Source organism: Zootoca vivipara, chromosome 6 (assembly GCF_963506605.1).
Source record: "Zootoca vivipara chromosome 6, rZooViv1.1, whole genome shotgun sequence".
In the NCBI taxonomy this organism is placed as follows: Eukaryota; Metazoa; Chordata; class Lepidosauria; order Squamata; family Lacertidae; genus Zootoca; species Zootoca vivipara.
The window spans coordinates 1,427,746-1,444,529 of record NC_083281.1 but is presented as its reverse complement, the minus strand read 5'-3'; the positions used below and the strand labels follow the sequence as shown (position 1 = coordinate 1,444,529).

The window sequence follows — 16,784 nt, the reverse complement described above, 5'->3', positions numbered from 1 at the left end:
CCTCCAATGTTTCTCCCAAGAAAATAAAGGTAAATGGACCCCTGACCGTTAGGTCCAGTCATGGACGATTCTGGGGTTGCGGCGCTCATCTCGCTTTACTGGCCAAGGGAGCTGGCGTACAGCTTCCGGGTCATGTTGCCAGCATGACTAAGCTGCTTTTGGCAAACCAGAGCAGCGCACGGAAACGCTGTTTACCTTCCCGCCGGAGCGGTAGCTATTTATCTACTTGCACGGCATGCTTTCAAACTGCTAGGTGGGCAGGAGCTGGGACCGGGAAACGGGAGCTCACCCCATCACAGGGATTCGAACCACTGACCTTCTGATCGGCAGGCCCTAGGCTCTGTAGTTTAACCCACAGCGCCACCCGTATCCATGAAAATAGGGACGTCCTATTCCATCCCCATTTCTCCCATGACATTTCGGGATCAAATCAGAAGATTTCTCCTGATATACACAATTCTGTTTGCAGTTTTGACTTATAGATGCATTTTGGCAAGTGGTTTTTCCTAACTTGATTTTCACTAATACAGTTGCAATTGAAATTATTAAAAAAAAACCCATTGCAAATCAGGCTGATAATCAAAATTTGTAGACTTTCAGCTGTTTGCAAGGAGCAAACTGAAGTTGCGTTTTCTGCTGAATTTGGGGGAACTGCTCAAATCATTTGCTGTGTTGAGCTATTTCAACGGCTTTCATTCAATTTGATCACTGCAAACAGCTGAAAGTCTACAAATTTTGATAATCAACCCTGATTTGCAATGGAGGTGCAATAGTTTCGATTGCAACTCTACGTGCCTTTTTTGCACACTTTCCCATGATTATAGGCATTTTCAGGACATATTTCTTTTTTCGAGAAAAGTGCGCAACAACATTAGAAGTGTGGATTTCGAAGGCTGCCTGCCTTTCCTTTTGCACATTGCTTTGGAAAGCACAAATTAGGTATTTAGGTCTTTAAATGCAGACAGATTCAAATCCTCAGCCCTGCCTAGCACCAAGTTAGACAGGACTGGAAAACTTTATAATTTGCTCCACCCAGTAGCCCTGAGCCTCCACCTAGTGGCTGTCTGGGAGAGGGCATGTAATTGCAGAATTGGAAAGGGACCCCGTTGGGTCATCTAGTCCAACCCGCTGCAATGCAGGAATCTCAATTAGATCATCCATGACAGGTGTCCATTCAACCTCTGCTTAGAAACCTCTAAGGAAGGAGAGTCCGCCTCCTTCCATCCCACCATCGAACAGCTCCGACTGTCAGAAAGCTCTTCCTGATCTTGAGTCGGACTCTCCTTTCCTGCAACTTGAAGCCACGGGTTCAAGTCCTACCCTCTGGAGCAGAAGAAAACAAATATGCTTGCTCTTCCATGGGACAGACCTTGAGATACTGGAAGGTGGCTCTCCTGCGAAATTTGACATCTTTCCGCAGGGCCTGCAAAATAGAGCTGTTCTGCCAGGCCTTTGTTCGGAGTTCAGCCTGACTTATTTTCTCTTTGTATAAGAACAAGCACGAAGGAGGTTCCCAGCCCAAGTATATTAAAGGTAAAGGGACCCCTGACCGTCCAGTTGCGGACGACTCTGGGGTTGTGGCGCTCATCTCGCTTTACTGGCCGAGGGAGCCGGCGTACAGCTTCCAGGTCATGGGGCCAGCATGACTAAGCCACTTTTGGCGAACCAGAGCAGCGCACGGAAACGGCGTATACCTTCCCGCCAGAGCAGTACCTATTTATCTACTTGCACTGCATGCTTTCAAACTGCTAGGTGGGCAGGACCTGGGACCGAGCAACGGGAGCTCACCCCGTTGCAGGGATTCGAACCGCTGACCTTCCGATCGGCAAGCCCTAGGCCAGGCATCCCCAAACTGCGGCCCTCCAGATGTTTTGGGCTACAACTCCCATGATCCCCAGCTAACAGGACCAATGGTCAGGGATGATGGGAATTGTAGTCCAAAACATCTGGAGGGCCGAAGTTTGGGGGTGCCTGCCCTAGGCTCTGTGGTTTAGGCCACAGCGCCACCTGCACCCCTCCTGTTTAGGCCCTATTTAGGAAAGCTTTTAATGTTTGATGTTTATCATGTTTTTAATATTCTATTTTCACTGAAGAAATGTTGAAGGGGATGGAATAGGACCTTCCTGTTTTCATGGGAGAAGTGTTGGAGGGGATGGGATAAGATGTCCCTCTTTTCATGGGAGAAACGCTGGAGAGGATGGAATAGGACGTCCCTATTTTCATGGGGAAAACATTGGAGGGGATGGAATAGGACGTCCCTATTTTCACAGGAGAAACATTGGAGGGGATGGAATAGGACGTCCCTATTTTCACGGGAGAAACGTTGGAGGGGATGGAATAGGACGTCCCTATTTTCATGGGAGAAATGTTGGAGGGGATGGAATAGGATGTCCCTATTTTCATGGGAGAAATGTTGGAGGGGAAGGAATAGGACATCCCTATTTTCATAGGACCCAGGTGGCACTGTGGGTTAAACCACTGAGCCTAGGGCTTGCTGATCAGAAGGTCGGCGGTTCGGATCCCTGTGATGGGGTGAGCTCCTGTTGCTTGGTCCCAGCTCCTGCCAACCTAGCAGTTCAAAAGCACGCCAAAATGCAAGTAGATAAATAGGACCCGCTACAGTGGGAAGGTAAACGGCGTTTCCATACGCTGCTCTGGTTTGCCAGAAGCGGCTTTGTCATGCTGGCCACATGACCTGGAAGCTATACGCCGGCTCCCTTGGCCAATAATGCGAGATGAGCGTGCAACCCCAGAGTCGGTCATGACTGGACCTAATGGTCAGGGGTCCCTTTATCTTTACCTTTTATTTTCATGGGAGAAGCGTTGGAGGGGATGGAATAGGACATCTGACACCTGAAAGGTGTCTCTCCCAAGCCTACCCCGAGCCATCAATGGGGGGGGGGGGTTAAGAAAAAATTTCCCACACCGGGTACCACCTGACCTTGCTACGCCTCTGGGTCTATGACTCATGGTGCAAGGAGAGCGAAGGAGCAAAGATAGGAAGTCAGCATAGAATAGATGCTTTATTGCCATGGGTGGTAATAAGAGACAAGACAGCAACTCCGTGACTTTCTCAAAAGCTCAGGCCGCCCCCTGCCCATGTTCCCCCCATGCTTGTGACCCCGACTTCTGTCCCCCAGCCATGGCCCAAAGGCTAGATATACAGCTGCCCCGCTCCAAATAGGTTTGGACTCCAAACCGAGTTTATTTCTTTGTCATTTAATGCAAAATTTAAAAAAATCTATGAGGGTCTCCAACTATCCCAACTGTTTGAGTGCACAGGAGCAGAGCCAGGAAAGGAGTTGGCAACCTGAGTAGTAACACCGAACCTGTATTTTACTGACTCCGACAATCCGCCCATTAATCATACAGGAAACGAAACGAAACGGAAACTTTGGGGGTTTCCGAAAAGAAAAGAAAAGCTCAAACGCTCTTGTGGTGTCCTGGTTTTTACTTTTTGAAATATAGCAGCCCTACATTCCCGCCCTAGGCTGTGTGAATCGCACAGTTTAAAAGAAAAGGAGGAGGAAGAGGAAGAGAGAAAGAGAGAGAGAGAGAGAGAGGGAGAAAGAAAGAAAGAAAGAAAGAAAGAAAGAAAGAAAGAAAGAAAGAAAGAAAGAAAGAAAGAAAGAAAGAAAGAAAGAAAGAAAGAAAGAGAGAAAGAGAGAAAGAGAGAAAGAAAGAAAGAAAGAAAGAAAGAATTCTGTTTCCAGGAAAGCTCAGCCCTTTCATTTGTACCGTATGCAACTAATCAGTTTCAAATATATTTCCTTGTTTCGTGCACAGTTCCCTTCGCCGTTCCATTTAAACCTCTGGCGTGACCGATCCCGATTTCACTAGTGAGGGAGAGGGCGAAAAGCTACACACGCACACACACACAAACCGCTGGAAATCTTATTTACAGTGCAACGCCAGGTGTGTCTACTCACAAGTAAGCCTCGCTGAATTATTCCATCCCCTCTTTGCCGACCCTGGACAGGTAGGAGGTGCAATATTTCAGCCTCAGTTGCTCTTTCGGCCGCTGAGACTTCAAGAAGGCACCGCTCCTAGGCTTCCTAGCGTGTCTGCTCAGCAATGAGAACTAGTACCTTGCTTTTTAAAAATAAAAACTAAGGGAATTGGGGCTTTTTGTGGCCAAATCATGACATGTTCACAGCCCTGACCTACGCAAGCCAAGATTCCTTCCTTCCTTCCTTTTTCCTTCCTTCTCTTTTTTCTTTCCTTCCCTTTCCTTCCTTCCTTCCTTCTCTTTTTTCTTTTCTTTCCTTCCCTTTCCTTCCTCCCTCCCTCTTCCTTCCTTCCTCTTTCCTTCCTTCCTTCCTCTTTCTTTCTTTCTTTCCTTCCTTCCTTCCTTCCTTCCTTCCTCTTTCCTTCCTTCCTCTTTCTTTCTTTCTTTCTTTCTTTCTTTCTTTCCTTCCTTCCTTCCTTCCTTCCTTCCTTCCTTCCTTCCTTCCTTCCTTCCTTCCTCTTTCCTTCCTTCCTCTTTCTTTCCTTCCTTCCTTCCTTCCTTCCTTCCTTCCTTCCTTCCTTCCTTTCCTTCCTTCCTTCCTTCCTTCCTTCCTTTCCTTCATTCCTTCCTCCCTCCCTCCCTCCCTCCCTCCCTTCCTTCTTTCTTTCCAAACCACTTCCCCTCTTTACTCACTCTGACGTCTTTATCCCATTCCTCCCCACCAAAAAGCCCGTATCTGTCCTCCCCACCACACTTGTATTCTCACAACAACCCTGCGAGGTAGGTGGGATTCAGAGAGAGAGTGTGTGTGACTGCCCCAGTGAGCTATGCGACTGAAAGGCTCATTTGAACCCGGTTTCATCGGCCAGAGGCTCTAACCGCTACACGGCGCTGCTGCCCCTGGTGAGAAACGGCCTCTGCCCAAGCATGCAAGCACCTTTCCCATCTGCAGGATGGGCTATCACAGTGACGCGGCAGGCAGACGTTCAACAGGTGCAAAAACAGAAGGGAGATGCAGTGATGGAGGGCTGGTGGATTTCCGCCTGCCGGAATGGCCCATTTAAAGCCTTTGAAGGGGGTGGGGTGGTGCAAAGTGGGGGGGGGCATCGTCTTCCTGGCAGACGCTTCCCGAGGGTAGAAAAGGCAAAGTCCGTGAGGATAGGATAGGGGTTCAGGAAGACTTTTGAGCAGGCGAGGCAGCTTGCGTTCGAGGGGAAGGGAGTCCGGACGCAGGAGACGGGCTGCCCTGCAGGGCTGGTGGCCAGTTGGAGGGAGGGGAAGGGAGCTCTCCAGGTAGCAGTTCTCCAATACGAAAAAAGTTTGGAGTCAGCGGTCCTCTTTTCCCGAATCTCATCTGCCTTGATCCTGGAGTCTTTGCATCTTCAGAATCTGGAAGAGGATTCTCTGAATGTCTTCATCCATGTGTCCCTGGGGAGAGAGAAACTATTAAAATTATTATTATTATTATTATTATTATTATCATCATCATCATCATTATTATTATTAAAATTATTATTGTTGTTATTTAAATTATTATTTAAAGTTATTATTACTATTATTTACAATTAGTATATTATTATTTAAAGTTATTATTATTTAACATTATTATTATTGTTGTTATTTAAAGTTAGTATTTAAAGTTGTTATTATATAACTATTATTATTATTTAACATTATTGTTGTTATATAAAGTTATTATTTAAAGTTATTATTATTTAACATTATTATTATTGTTATTTAAAGTTATTATTATTTAAAATTATTATTATTACTATTATTTAGAATCATTATTATTATTTAAAATTATTGTTATTGTTATTGTTGTTTTTGTTGTTGTTATTATTTTGCATATAATCTCTACACACAGACACATGCTGGAAATCTTATTTACAGTGCAATTCCAGGTGTGTCTACTCACAAGTAAGCCTCGCTGAATTATTCCCCCCACCTTGCCGACCCCGGACAGGTTAGAGCGGGTGCAATATTTCAGCCTCAGTTGCACTTTCGGCTGCTGAGGCTTCGAGAAAGCACCGCTCCCAGGCTTCCTAGTGTTATCTGCTCGGCAATGAGGACTAGCCCCTTGCTTTTTAAAGCAAAGACAAAAACTGGGGGAGTTAAAATCCTTTGCCCTGTGGCTCAACAACCATTGTGGCGTCATGGTTTTTACTTTTTGAAATATGGCAACCCTACATTCCTACCCTGGGTTGTGTGAATTGCAGTGTTACAAAAAGGAGGGGGGGATTCGGTGTCCAGGAAAGCTCAGGCCTGTGATTTGTGTGCAACTAAAGAAGAAGAGAACAGAGGTCCTGAAATATCTTTGATGGCACCCAGGACATTTCCAAGAGCAACTCAAAGGACTCATACTGATCTCACCGGAATCCCTTGGACCTAGACAGGAGGATCCATCCGTTCCAGAAAACCCTTTCGCCCGTTCAAAGGAGGAAGGAGGATGGATGGCGGTTAACAGATTGAGGTTGAATCCTGACAAGACAGGAGGACTGGTTTTGGGGAGACAGGGGGCGGGCAGGTGTGGAGGACCCCCTAGTTCTGAACGGGGCAACTGTGCCCCCTGAAGGACCAGGTGCGCAGCCTGGGAGTCATTTTGGACTCACAGCTGTCCATGGAGGCGTAGGTCAATTCTGTGTCCAGGGCAGCTGTCTACCAGCTCCATCTGGTATACAGGATGAGACCCTCCCTGCCCGCAGACTGTCTGGCCAGAGTGGTGCATGCTCTGGTTATCTCCCGCTTGGACTACTGCAATGCGCTCTACGTGGGGCTAACTTTGAAGGTGACCCAGAAACTGCAACTAATCCAGAACGCGGCAGCTAGACTGGGGACTGGGAGCGGCCACCGAGACCACATAACACCAGTCCTGAAAGACGTACATTGGCTCCTGGAAGTTTCCAAACACAATTCAAAGTGTTGGTGCTGACCTTTGAAACCCTAAATGGCCTAGTATCCCTGAAGGAGCGTCTCCACCTCCATCGTTCAGCCCAGACACCGATGTCCAGCTCCGAGGGCCTTCTGGCAGTTCCCTCCTTGTGAGAAGTGAGGTTCCAGGGAACCAGGCAGAGGGCCTTCTCGGTGGTGGCACCTGCCCTGTGGAACGCCCTCCCATCAGATATCAATGAAATCAGCAACTATCTTATTTCTAAAAGACATCTGAAGGCAGACCTGTTTAGGGAAGTTTTTAATGTTTAATGCTGTATTGTGTTTTTAATATTCAATTGGTAGCCGCCAAGAGTGGCTGGGGAAACCCAGCCAGATGGGTGGGATATAAATAAATTATTATTATTATTATTATCTGTATGGACAAGGTCTCTCGCCAGGTTGTCCTCCAAGCCTCTGCCCGCCCTCATATACCCAGCCCCAACCCCCACAACCTGGCAGGTAAACTCCAGGTAAACTCACCTGGATCCAGGTAAACTCACCTGGATGGCATAGAGAAGGTGTCCCCTGTACAAAGAAACGATATTGCCATGCCGTCGCTCAGTCTCCTGGAAGCAGAGAGGGGAGACTGTCAGAAGGGCTCGGGAGATGGATCCTATTTGGTTGGCATTTAGAGGCGAAATTCCCTGGTTTCAAACAAGGGAACTACGCCCCCCAAGCCATCGTTGTAAAAATTCTAAGGTCTCAAATATAAAATCAATGTTTGTAGGTGCACAAGGTGAAAACATACACGCATAGGTCCAGGAATGAGCATGTTTTTACATGAGTAGAATGTGCCCTTTTATTTAAGATGCATATCTGGGTTCTTTGTGGGGCGTAGGAATTCGTTCACACACACACACCCAAATATAGTCCGGCCCCCCACAAGGTCTGAGGGACAGTGGACTGGCCCCCTGCTGAAAAAGTTTGCTGACCCCTAGTATAGGACGTCCCTATTTTCACGGGAGAAATGTTGGAAGGGATGGAATAGGACGTCCCTATTTTCATGGGAGAAACGTTGGAGGGGATGGAATAGGATGTCCCTATTTTCATGGGAGAAATGTTGGAGGGTTTGGAATAGGACGTCCCTATTTTCATGGGAGAAATGTTGGAGGGTTTGGAATAGGACGTCCCTATTTTCATGGGAGAAACATTGGAGGGGATGGAATAGGATGTCCCTATTTTCATGGGAGAAACATTGGAGGGGATGGAATAGGATGTCCCTATTTTCATGGGAGAATGTTGGAGGGGATGGAATAGGACGTCCCTATTTTCACAGGAGACATGTTGGGGATGGAATAGGACGTCCCTATTTTCATGGGAGAAATGTTGGAGGGTTTGGAATAGGACATCCCTATTTTCACGGGAGAACTGTTGGAGGTGGATGGAGTTATCTGCCCCCTGAGCTGTCTGAAGGTAGCCCTGTATAGGGAAGTTTTTTTTATTAAAAAAATGTTTCATTTTGTTATGTTTTTTATACAGTGGTACCTCGGTTTATGAACACAATTTGTTCCGGAAGTCTGTTCATAAACTGAAGCGTCCATAAACTGAAGCGAACTTTCCCATTGAAAGGAAAATGGATTAATCCGTTCCAGATGGATCCGCGGCGTTCGTAAACCAAAAATTGGTAAACCGAGGTGTTCATAAACCGAGGTTCCACTGTATATATTGGAAGCCACCCAGAGTGGCTGAGGCAACCCAGTTAGATGTTGTTGGGGGGGAGGGTATAAAGAGTAAAATTATCATTATGGAATGGGATGTCCCTATTTTCATGCAAGAAATGTTGGAGGGCATATTTTTGCGACGTGCGTATGATACTTTGGGGGCTATCTCAGGGCTGGGCAATTTAAAAAGTCTTTAAAAAGACCCTAGCTCTGGGTCTTCACCTCCTTGCAAGAGGGGGGTGGGCGGAAGTCAGTTGAAACAGAAAAATAAATATCTTCCTTGCTTTCACTAGATTCTGCCTCCATCCATTCTTCTGTGACTTAGGGGGCACTGGGGAGCTGGGGTACGAAAGCCGACCCCGAATTTTTCCTATAACAGGAGACAGGGGGTGGCGTGTAACGATATTCTGGGAACGTTAGCGAGAGATGAACTCCGCTTGGCTCGCTCCGTAATTAATCCCGTAAACCCAGATTACTTTCCCCAAACACTGACTCATCATGAAGGAATTAATCTGGATCGGCCAGGATTAATTACAGAGCCAAGCCTTTTGGCAAGAGGTCTGGGGGCTGCGACGCACCCAGTGACATCACAAGCAAGGATCCGCCGCATGGATTACTCAGGCAGGCGGCTGAAGCCCGCCGTGTTCTCGTTAAGACTCCGTGCGCCGAATTTCGGGGAAGGAACTGGTCGTTTTCATGACGGGCTAGCCAGCGGAACTCACTGCCACAAGGCGGTCGAGAATGAATGAATGAATGAATCTTTATTTACGTCGGCCATAGCAATAAATCAGCAATACGATATACGAAGAATAGAAAGAAAAAGTCAATTATATAAATACATTTTAGGGTTTTGAATCAATGGTCAAATAGTGGGTCTTATTCTGATTGCCCCAGCTGCAAACCTTGCCGCCTTTGCTGTCCCCTGCTCCTCTTGATCTGCCCAGAGAAAGGACACTGGGGCAGTGGCTGGGCGACCCAGAATGGACAATAAAAGAGGAGTAATAATCTCATTCCTCAAGTATTTAGCCAGAAGGGCATGCGCCACCGATTCGGGACTGCCGTTTCCACGGGGACGTTTTTCATGTGGAATCTGTTGGAATCGTCCCTCAAGTCCAGCCGAGGGCAAGACATTCAATCTTGCGAGAGTCAAAGCACGTCTATATTTTGGAATTGCTCAGTTATGCAGATTGGGGGCCGGAGAGTCAAAATGGGAAGGTGGAAAATAGTCACGCCATGGGCAAAATCTCCTTATTGTGGCCAAGTTGTTCCGACGCTTGATACCATTTAGGCGCTGACAAATTAGACTGTTTGCTTTGCTAAAACCCAAAGTGAGTAGCTGTTGTGGTGATAAACCACAAGAGTGGAATTTTTGATAGACAACTTTAGTCCAGGCACTTTTGGGATCTTGCAGCACGAGGGATATTAGACCGGGGGGATTTGAGTTTGGGCGAAGCCAAGAGTTAAGCGTCCTGCGCCAGATACGTCATTCTACCGAGAGAAGATTAGCCTCTAGGTGCAATGACAGCTGAGAGCTTAGGTGGTGGGGGGTTTAACCCTGCCTAGGGGGTGACCCCCATCGTCCCCTTCCTCAACAAGCCGGCCCCCATAAGATACTCACGGCCAACTGCTGCTCCAGATCTCGGATTCTGCCCTGAAGAGTGGTCACCTCCTGCCGCGACTCCATCTTGGGTGAGGTTGCTTTGGCTGAAGCCTCGCCCGACAGCTCCGAGAGGTCATTCAGGGCTTCCTTGAGCTTGAAGACTTCCTTGGAAAGTTCCGTGATCTGCAGGGCAGCCAAGAGGCAATTTATTCTCCCGGTGCCCGCCCAATTCGACATTTCCCCCTAATAAAAGAGCATCGCAAAACCAACGGGCTTTAGGTGTTTCCTCCTCCGCCCAAGCCCATTTTCCTTTCGTGCTGTGTCTGCCCCGCCCCCACCGACTGCGAATCCATAAACTGCTGCAAATATTTAGCAAGGGTTTTTGGGTGCAACTTTTTGCTGACTTTGGTATGAAAACTGTGCAAAATTGTGTACAGGATATTTGATTTTTCCGTAGTTATAGCCAAAAGCTGCCGCTGTTAGGTTTTCAAAAGCTGTTGATTTAAACTGTTTTTTTAAATGTTAATTTTGATTTCTGCATTTGTGGGCTAGGGAATTGGTTTCGTTGGGGTGTCTGTGTGTATATTTTTCATTCGATTGTATACATTTGTATACACCAACATTGCTAACTGTTTAAATTATGAACCTTTGTGCTTTTATACTGTCAGTTTGCGCTGCAAACCGCCTGAGGCCGGCAAATTTAACAAATAACAATAATAATTCCAGACAGGAAGTGGGAGAAGCCAGGCTGTCATCGCCTCCCCAACCAAAAAAGGCTCACCTGACACTTTCATTGTGAAACAGGGATGTCCCGGCTTTGAGAATTGGGGGGGGGGGGTGTTGGATGGTGGGTTTTTTAAAAAAATCATTTTATATATATTTCCAAAAATAAAAACAACAATACAAAAAAAATTGACCTACCTCTAGTCCCTTCCTTGATTCTATTGTTTATCAACATACTGCATGCCCATTGTTAAATTTGAAACATATTTAAATTACCTATTATTTGGAATGCTTTGGTTTTGGAACAGACTTCCAGAACTGTATTTGTAAAATTTCAATTTGAAAAACCAACCCAACCAACCAAATAAATAAATATTGGTGGGCTTCTAGAGAAGCCCTCTGATTTTATTTCCCCAACCCAAAGAGATGTTTTTGCCCTCACTTTGCGGTCCTTCTCCTTCACCAGCTTGGCCGAGTCTTCGATGTGCTTGTGCAGCTCTCGGATCCGTTCCGACTCGGCCCGCAGGCCCTGCAGCTGCTTCTCGGCGGCCGCCAGTTGCGCCTCGGCCGCATGCTTCTCGCTTTTCATGAAGAGCGCCTCCCGCTGGACCTGGAAGACCTCCGTGCAAGTGCGCTCGTGCTTGCGCCCCAAATCGGCCAGCTTGGCGCTCAGGGCGTCCGCCTCGCCCTGCAGCCGGGCACGAAGCTCCTCGTGCGCCTCCTTAGAGACGGCTCCCTTGAGCACCACCTCCAACTCCGCCTTGAGCCCCACGGCCTCCTCGTCCTTGGCCTTCAACTCCTGCTCCAGAAGCTTCGACTTGGCCTTCAGCTCCCAGAGGGTGCCCTCCAGCGCCTCCTTGGCCCGGGCGTGCTCAGCGAGGGGCACCGACCCACGCCGGCAGCTCTCCGCCGCCTCCCGCGCTTCCACCAGCTCCTTCAATGTGCCATTGTGGCGCTCCTTCAGCTCCGAGAGGCTCTTTTCCGCCTCGGAGAGGGAGGTCCTCAGCTTGCCCGCCGCGTCCTCCTGCTCCCGCCGAGAGGCCAGCTCCTCCTTGGCAGACCTCAGCTCCTCCGCCAGCGCCTCGCGGCCTTTCCGGAGCTGCTCCGCCTCGGCCTTGGCCGCCTTGCGCTGCCCCTCGAGGGTGTCCAACTGGCTCCGCAGTTTGCCGGCCTCCTCCCTCAGGCTCCGACTCCCTTCCTCTTCCAGCTGGCGGGTCTTCTCTTTCAGCTCCCTCACCTCAGCCTCGGCGGAAGCGCACCTTGCCAGCAGGGCCTCCTTCTCCCTGGAGACCTCATCCAAGGAGGCCTTCCTCTCCTTGTCCTCCTCCACGGAGCAGCCTGCGGCAGCTGCTTCCTCCTGAGCCCTGAGACGTCCCTCCAGATCCTTCATCTTCCGATCTCGCTCCTCGAGGTCCAACCGAGCCTGGTGCAAGGCTATCTTCGTCGTCTCCAGCTCAGTCCGGCAGCTCTCCAGCAGCTCCTTTTCCTCCACAGACAAGATGCCCAGCTCCATCTGTTCCTGAAGGAGCTTCACTTCTGCTAGGGCCGCCTGGTACTTTTCCCGGGTGGTGCTGAGCTCCTTGGCCAGCTCGTCCATCTCCTCCTTCCTGGCTTCCACCTCTGCTCGGCTCCCATCTCCTTCCGTCCCCAAACCGGAGCTTCCCTCCGCCCCCGGCCCACCGCCACCCCGAAGGGCTGGGAAGCTGCTCTTCTCCAGAGCCAGTTTGAGCGCCCGGATTTGCTTCTCGTGGTCGGCCTTCAGCTGCTCGTACGCCTCGGCCGGGATGAGCTTGCAGGACGGCTCGCCAGCTCCGTCGACAGACTTCAGGGCCTCCTGGGCCTCTGTGTGTTGCTCCTTCAAGCGGTCAAACTCGGACCGGAGCGAGTCGTACAGGATGATGGGGATGAAGTCCGCTGAGATGTCGGCGTCGCTCTCATCCTTCTCGTAATTCTCCAGGACCTGCAGGAGATGGGAAGTTAGTAGGCGTGGAGGACTCCCTGGTCCTGAATAGAGTAACTGTGCCCCTGAAGGACCAGCCTGGGAGTCATTTTGGACACACAGCTGTCCATGGAGGCCCAGGGCAATTCTATGTCCAGGGCGGCTGTCTCCCACCTCCATTTGGTATGCAAGCTGAGACCCTCCCTGCCCGCGGACTGTCTGGCCAGAGTGGTGCATGCTCTGGTTATCTCCCACTTGGACTACTGCCATGCGCTCTCTGTGGGGCTACCTTGGAAGGTGACCCGGAAACTGCAACGAATCCAGAACGCGGCAACTAGACTGGGGACTGGGAGTGGCCACCGAGACCACATAAGACCTACATTGGCTCCCAGGATGTTTCTGAGCACAATTCAAAGTGTTGGTGCTGACCTTGAAAGCCCACAACGGCCGCGGCCCAGTAGACCTGAAGGAGCGTCTCCACCCCCATCGTTCAACCCGGACACTGAAGTCCAGATCCGAGGGCCTTCTGGCAGTTCCCTTCCTGCGAGAAGCGAGGTTACAGGGAACCAGGCAGAAGAGGGCCTTCTCGGTGGTGGCGCCCTCCCTGTGGAACCCCCTCCCACCAGATGTCAAAGAAATAAACAGCTATCTGACTTTTAGAAAAAAAACTGAAGGCAGCCCTGTTTAGGGAAGCTTTTTAATGTTTGTAGTTTTATCGTGTTTTTAATATTCTGTTGGGAGCTGCCCAGAGTGGCTGGGGAAACCCAGCCAGATGGGCAGGGTATAACTATGTTGTTGTTGTTGCTGTGAGGGAGCTCTCTGTTTACCTGAATCTTCTCCATCAGCTCCTTGTTCTTCTGGGTCAGGGAATCGACCTGTCCTTGCAAGGACGCCAGGAGTTCCTCAGTGGAGACGCTCAAGCTTTTTTTGGACAGAAGAAGCTCGGCCCCTGTCAAAAGAGCAGCAACTTTAAAGAAAAGTCGACATCCCGTGGCAAGGGAACCAAATCATAAACAAGGGTTCTTGCAGGGCCGGATTTAGATGGAGAGCGGCCCTTGGCTACTCCACTTGTGAGGCCCCTCCGAATCCCCAACCCTCACAACTAGAAGAAAACAGAAGAGAGTTATAGACCAGGCATAGGCAACCTTCGGCCCTCCAGATGTTTTGGACTACAATTCCCTGACCACTGGTCCTGTTAGCTAGGGATCATGGGAGTTGTAGGCCGAAACATCTGGAGGGCCGAAGGTTGCTTGTGCCTGTTATAGACAAAACCGAGTGAAGCCAAGGATGATGGCGGGTATTTAAAATTCTGCAGCTCACAATTTCTCCTCTAAAGGACATTGGAAAATGCCTTTCTTCAAAATTTGTTTCTCTACATTTGTCACCTTCGATGTACAGAATGCTTAGTGCGGACAAGCTCTCTTGAGACATTGTGGCCCTTAGTTCATTTTTAATTCTTTGGAGTCTCGAAAAACTCCTCTCTCCCGAGCCGTTAGTGACCTTGAAACTAAGAAATAGCCGCAAGATTGCTTCCACATTAGGAAAGGCCATCTGATTTTTTTCCCCCTTCTACAGTGGTACCTTGGTTTGCAAATAGTTTGGTTTGCAAACTTTTGGCGGGGGGATTACAACCCATATTTTTGGGACGATGAACAAATTTTGGGGGGAGGCCCCACCGGCAAAAGCGCACCTTGGGTTACAACCTGTTTTGGTTTACGAACGGACCTCCAGAACAGTTTATGGTTATAAACCAAGGTACCACTGTATATCATTTGATCAAGGTCTGTATGAGACAGAGAGGTGGCTTTGTCTCACGTACAGGTTGAAAGTGCCAAAGTTCATCAATAAGTTTCAGGTCAATATCTTCCATCAACAGTTCAACACCTTGCTGAATTTCTTGCTTAGATGCTGTCAGAATAGCAAGAACAGAAAAAAACAATTGTGCAACATCACAGTAGAATCATAGAATCATAGAGTTGGAAGAGACCACAAGGGCCATCCAGTCCAACCCCCTGCCAAGCAGGAAACACCATCAAAGCATTCTTGACATATGCCTGTCAAGCCTCTGCTTAAAGACCTCCAAAGAAGGAGACTCCACCACACTCCCTGGCAGCAAATTCCACTGCTGAACAGCTCTTACTGTCAGGAAGTTCTTCCTAATGTTTAGGTGGAATCTTCTTTCTTGTAGTTTGAATCCGTTGCTCCGTGTCCGCTTCTCTGGAGCAGCAGAAAACAACCTTTCTCCCTCCTCTATATGACATCCTTTCATATATTTGAACATGGCTATCATATCACCCCTTAACCTTCTCTTCTCCAGGCTAAACATACCCAGCTCCCCAAGCCGTTCCTCATAAGGCATTTCTTGCTTAGATGCTGTCAGAATAGCAAGAACAGAAAAACAATTGTGCAACATCACAGTACTTCTTCTTTTTAAATTGGCTTTAAGTGCGTCTAATATAGGAATAAAGGGTTTTATCCTAAACTTATCTCTTGAAGAAAGTATACATAAATCCAGCGCTGGGTCCTTGCAACTCGCTGTGCAACGCATCGCGCTGCAGAGTCCGATTTCGATTAGTCACATTTCACATTTCAAATGAATCCCAATAAATAACAGTAACGCGACAGAACGTAATAGAACATCGCAAACACCTGTTATCTTTGCCAATTCGGCATATTCATATAATATTCAAATAAGGTACTCAAGAGGGGGGGGGAACCGTGATGATTAAATACTAATAACAACCATACCCGGGAATTCGAGGAGGTCTTCCTCTTCGTCTTGCAGGGTTTCGATGCCATAGCTGGTGTTTTCCTTCTCGTTCTGCATGGGGGGGGAAGCAGAAAAATTGGGGTTCAGGCAGCGCCAGATCACTCCCAGCTGTCCATGGAGGAGCAGGTCCATTCTGTCTCCAGGGCGGCTGTCTGCCAGCTCCATCTGGGACGCAGGGTGAGACCCTCCCTGCCCGCGGACTGTCTGGCCAGAGTGGTGCGTGCTCTGGTTATCTCCCACTTGGACTACTGCAATGCGCTCTCCGTCTGGCTACCTTTGACGGTGACCCGGAAACTACAACTAATGCAGAATGCGGCAGCTAGATTGGGGACTGGGAGCGGTCGCTGAGACCACATAACACCGGTCCTGAAAGACCTATATTGGCTCCCAGGACATTTCTGAGCACAAGTCGAAGGGTTGGTGCTGACCTTTAAAGCCCTAAATGGCCTAGTATCCCTGAAGGAGTGTCTCCACCCCCGCCATTCTGCCCGGACACTGAGGTCCACCTCCGAGGGCCTTCTCGTGGTTCCCTCCCTGCGAGAAGCGAGGTTGCAGGGAACCAGGCAGAGGGCCTTCTCGGTGGTGGCTCCCGCCCTGTGGAACACCCTCCCGTCAGATGTCAAGGAAATAAACAACACTCTGACTTTTAGAAGACATCTGAAGGCAGCCCTGTTTAGGGAAGCTTTTAATGTTTGATATTGTATCGTGTTCTTAATATTCTGTTGGGAGCCGGCCAGAGTGGCTGGGGAAACTCAGCCAGATGGGCAGGGTATAAATAATAAATCATTATACAATTAGTAGTAGTAGTAGTAGTAGTAGTAGACCAACGAGGTTCCCTAGCCTGACCAAGACTATCAGGGGTGCTTTCCCCTCTGTAAATCCGGACATCGCGCCTATCCCACCACAGATCTTGGCCCGTAGGGAACAAAGCTCTTCTCGGGGTAAACCCACGAAAATGACGCCCGTTGTTTCCACGAGTTTGCTGTGTATTTCAAACCCAACCGAAACGGGTCCCAATCCACATGGCCTGCGGTACCTCCACAGAGGAGGAGGAGGAGGAGGAGGAGAGGAGTTTGGCTTTGTTATCCCGCTTTATCACTACCCGAAGGAGTCTCAAAGCAGCTAACATTCTCCTTTCCCCTCCTCCCCCACAACAAACACTCTGTGAGGTGAGTGGGGCTGAGAGACTTCAGAGAAGTGTGACTAGACCA

At 48.9% G+C, this 16,784-nt stretch overlaps 1 protein-coding gene across 1 annotated transcript in view; it reads right to left on the bottom strand.

The window, feature by feature from the left end:
• Nucleotides 1-5,037: 5,037 nt before the first annotated feature.
• The window catches only part of ANKRD24 (ankyrin repeat domain 24), a 31,934-nt gene continuing 20,187 nt past the window's right edge, over nucleotides 5,038-16,784 (bottom strand). Inside the window, exons 14-19 of the mRNA XM_035116981.1 lie at nucleotides 15,552-15,624; nucleotides 13,631-13,752; nucleotides 11,307-12,824; nucleotides 10,160-10,324; nucleotides 7,381-7,446; nucleotides 5,038-5,377 (exon numbers count right to left, since the gene is read on the bottom strand). Of these exons, the coding sequence (XP_034972872.1) occupies nucleotides 5,300-5,377; nucleotides 7,381-7,446; nucleotides 10,160-10,324; nucleotides 11,307-12,824; nucleotides 13,631-13,752; nucleotides 15,552-15,624 (2,022 nt within the window). The 3' untranslated portion in view covers nucleotides 5,038-5,299. The remainder of the gene's footprint in view (nucleotides 5,378-7,380; nucleotides 7,447-10,159; nucleotides 10,325-11,306; nucleotides 12,825-13,630; nucleotides 13,753-15,551; nucleotides 15,625-16,784) is intronic.